This window comes from Sceloporus undulatus, chromosome 5 (assembly GCF_019175285.1).
Source record: "Sceloporus undulatus isolate JIND9_A2432 ecotype Alabama chromosome 5, SceUnd_v1.1, whole genome shotgun sequence".
In the NCBI taxonomy this organism is placed as follows: domain Eukaryota; kingdom Metazoa; phylum Chordata; class Lepidosauria; order Squamata; family Phrynosomatidae; genus Sceloporus; species Sceloporus undulatus.
Window position 1 is genome coordinate 70,811,177 of NC_056526.1, and position 4,292 is coordinate 70,815,468.

At 45.5% G+C, this 4,292-nt stretch overlaps 1 protein-coding gene across 6 annotated transcripts in view; it reads right to left on the reverse strand.

Moving 5' to 3' along the window:
* The window catches only part of LOC121931279 (ankyrin repeat domain-containing protein 26-like), a 608,870-nt gene extending 607,901 nt beyond the window's left edge, over positions 1-969 (reverse strand). For all 6 annotated transcript variants that reach the window (XM_042468842.1, XM_042468846.1, XM_042468840.1 and 3 more), the window contains exon 1: positions 704-969. In XM_042468842.1, the coding sequence (XP_042324776.1) occupies positions 704-954 (251 nt within the window). In that variant the 5' untranslated portion in view covers positions 955-969. The remainder of the gene's footprint in view (positions 1-703) is intronic.
* Between the last annotated feature and the right edge of the window lie 3,323 nt (positions 970-4,292).

Sequence of the window (4,292 nt, forward strand, 5' to 3'; positions counted from 1 at the left end):
GTAAGCAATGTGCGGCAACGTGGGGACTCTGCGCATCACTTACATCACAATGGCAGCACCCATATGGATGGGACGCCGCCACTATAGCATTGTCATGCCATGCTAGGTTTAGGGACCGTGAGGTTGCCGCACAGTCCCTAACCCTACAATCAGCGTCAGCATGGCACATTGGGGCCGTCTGTTTCAGCCCTAAGTTTCTCCTTATACAGCATGGTTTCTAGACCCTTCACCATTTTAGTCGCCCTCCTTTGGACACGCTCCAGCTTAACATCCTTTTTTAATTGTGGTGTCCAGAACTGGACACAATATTTGGTCAGGTGAGGCCTGACCAAAGCAGAATATAGTGGCGCTATTACTTCCCTTGATCTAGACACTATACGTCTATTGGTGCAGCCTAGAATCGCATTGGCCTTTTTAGCTGCTGCGTCACACTGTTGACTCATGTCCAACTTGCAGTCCACTAGGACTCCTAAATCCCTTTCCCAGGTAGTCTTGAGGAACTTCCTAACAGTAAGGGCTGTTCGATAATGGAACACACTCCTTCCTCAGAGTGTGGTGGAGTCTCCCTCCTTGGAGGTCTTTAAGCAGAGGCTGGATGGCCATCTGTCAATGGGGATGCTTTGAGTGAGAGTTCCTGCATGGCAGAATGTGCTTGGACTGGGCGGCCCAGTGTCGAAATGCAGGAGCCCTAGTCCTTCCTCACCTGCCCTCTCTGTCCTGCTCGTCCAGGTCGTGCTTCTGCAGCAGGTGACGGAGCTCGCCCAGGTTCCCTTCGGCGGCCGCCCGGTGCAGCTTGCCCAGGTCTTTGCTTCGGACCTGGTAGCCGCCTGAGCCCGGGAGGGAGGCCGCCTTCGCCCCTCCGCCTCCGCCGCCTGAAGGGGTCTGCCATGGCTGCAGGGGCTCCCTCCCCCTCCTCTTCCCTCGCAGCCCCAGGATCTTCTTCATCTTCTTCATCCTCCTCGCTCAGCGCGCGCGAGAGAGACGCAGAGAGAGGGACTGAGCGCGCGCGCACGAGAGAGAGAGAGAGGGGGGGACCGAGAGGGATTGACCGCGCATGCGCTCTCGCTCTCTCTCTCTCTCTCTCTCTCTCTCTCTCTCTCTCTCGTCTACTCCGGAGCCACGGCAGCCGGGGCATCCAGGGCAACGGCGTCACCGGACTTGGTATTACGCATGCGCTTCTCCAAGCAACTCCTGGCGGTGCCAGGGGCTTGGATTCAAAAGGCGCATGCGCAGTCCTCCTCGGCTGTTTCATATGTATGTGTGTGAGGGTGAGAGAGAGGAGGATTGCGCATGCGCCCTTTTGAAATCATCATTATTATTACATTTATTTGTATCCCACAGTTTGGGGAACCACTGTTCTTAGTGAAATTTTGGTCTGTAAAAATTTGTTTGAACTTCATTTCCCAGAATCCCAGGCCATTGGCCGACGTGGCTGAGGCTTCTGGGAGCTGAAGTCCAAAAAAATGGAGGACCAGAGTTTGGGAATCACTGCACTTGAGCGAAAGAAAGATAGACTTTGGTCTTCTTGCTTCTTCTGAGGAGCCTAAACGTGTGCCGAAATAATGCAGTTTGACAGCACTTTAATTGCCATGGCTCCATGCTATGGAATCTGGGATTTGTAGTTTGTTTTGGCGCTAGAGCTCTCTGACAGAGAAGGCTAAATATGTCACAAAGCTCCAGTTCCCAGAATTCCATAGCATTGAGCCACGGTCATTAAAGGGGGGTCAACCTGGATTATTTCTGCAGTGCAGATGCCGCCTTCATCTCACATATTCTGAGGCGGTAGTGCAAGTCTAAGCTTATGACAGAACTGCATTTCTTTCAGTAAGGCTCCCATACTGCAGCAATAATCCAGTTTGACACTGCTTTAACTGCCATGGCTCCATTTTACGGAATTCTGGGAGTTGTAGTTTGGTGGAGGCACCAGAGATCTCTGACAGGGAAAGCTAAATGTCTCCCAAATTCACAGAATAGCATTGAGCCAGGGCAGTCAAAGTGATGTCAAGTTGCTTTATTCCTGCAGTCCAGATTCAGCCTCGGCCTCAAAGGTGCTTCAAAATCCCATTGCATACTCTGCTCAGGGAGTTGTGTGATGAATTATTAAAGAATTGCTGAAGAAATTTTAAGTCACTTGCCAGACTTTGTTTTATCTTGTACTTCAGGCAGAAGCATCTCATTCCTCGCTCTCTCTTCCATCTGATTCAGCAGAGTCTGCTTTCCAGTTTGTTGTGCAAACACAGAAAATACAAACATTCTAGGTGTGAACCATTTCCAATGCCTTGCTCCCTGTAATGCTAGAAAACTGAGACCTGAAGGAAAATCCCAAGGTTTTCTCCCCCCCACACACACATTTGAGGGGCTGTGTCTTCATTTTGCCACACTCACAACTATACTCCAAAGTCAGGCTGAGTGTGTTTCCAGCGGAGAAGATGCAAAGAGTCTTGTCGGGATGAATGGCCCCACTGACCGCTATGTTGCTCCCAAAATATGGCCTAGTGGAAGAAGAAAGGCCTGAACTCACCAAGTTTTTTCTTATTTGAGAAACTAATCAATGTCAATCAGCACTTCGATGAGAGAAAGCTAAAGAAAACCAGGGGGGTCTCCATATAATGCTAGAAAATAACCCTATCCGAAACCCTGGAAAGCTGCCGCCATTCAGAGCTGTCAAAAGCTCTGCAGATATGGATACTGGAACATAACATCCAGAAAGAAAACAGAATACATATGTCATTATGTCCCCCAGATGTCTTTCACAACCTCTCTACCATATAGCCATTACTCTAGGAAACCAGAACATGTCATTTGTCTCTGTTTCTGGGTATTTCAAATGCCAAACAAATGTTCCAAAATAATACTAATACATCTGGTTAAAGTGCTTGAATGTAGAAATAGCATAATTCTAATATGAAATGTTTACTTAAATTATTGTGCAACAAACTTAAGCTATCCAGCAAACTGGGTACAATTACAGTTTATTATTACACTTTTGTAGTTAGTACTTACCGTAAGTAAGTGTCATTGCTGAATTTCATTGCGATTTCATTTGTTAGATGAATTTCCATGCTTATGGACACTGGAAAATTCAAAAAACCAGGGGGAGATGATCACACAGAGGGGTAAAGTGTCTTTATTCCATCCTTAACCTGTTGTATTCGCATGATCAGGAGGAGGATTATCATACCCCCGTGTGCTTATCCCGCTCTTCTCCCATCCGTAAAGAGTAATGGACCCATCATTTACTATTAGTGGGAGTTTCCGTTAATACCAAATGATGGGTCCATTACTCTTTATGGACAGGAGAAGAACGGGATAAGCGCACAGACGTGTGATCATCTCCCCCCCAACTGTGTAAATACCATAGGTTAAGGACAGGAGCAATCTGGTTTGCTCCTGTCTAATTTCCAGGGTTAAAAATTATTACTGACCAATGTTTTGACCACCAACTAAGCATTTCACTTATGTACTCTCTGTTGCCCTAGGTTTACAGTGACAATTATGTTACCCTTTGTGTACAGATCTATTAACAAATGATCAGTCTTTTTTTAAAAAAAAATTAATATGCATAATCTCTCACCTAGCAGGGATTCTGGGACTTGCAGTCCAAAATGAAGTTTTCCATCTCTTAACTGAGCTGTGGTTTGCCATCTGGGAAGCTATTCCCCTGCAGCTAACACCTCCATCAGTATAGCTAGAACTGAGTTGTACCTTGTTTGTTGGGGAAATGACCAAGCATTTCCCAATTTGTTTTGTTTATTCTGCTCTGGCTCTGTCTTATATCCTTTATTCTCACAAACTGCAGCGTAGTCTCTAGATCGTTCTATTCAGAATTATGCTCCTAGATTTTTAAAAAATGTGTTCCTACCTTTGCTTTTATTAATACATTTGCTTCATATTTAAAATGACTTTTTTTGCTCGAGGAAAGTCAGTTAAGTGTTACAAGTTTAAATGACAGGTACTGAGCCCAGTCAAATAATGGTTACCCCCATATTAATTACTATAATAATAATACTCCCACAGAGACATTATAAGTTATATTAATATTTGCTGATGTTGTTATGTTCCTTCAACTCAGTGCCAGCTTATGACAACCCTATCTTAGGGTTTTCTTAGCAAGATTTCTTCAGAGGAGATTTGTCATTGCCTTCCTCTAAAGCTGAGAGTGTCAGTAGCCCCTTTTAACCCAATGGGTTTCTGTGACTGAGTGTAGATTTGAATCCTGATTTTCTGAAACATTTAAGGTGTTATCCTGTACCCATTTCAAACTGGCTTTCGGGCGATTACGGGGTTGAGAC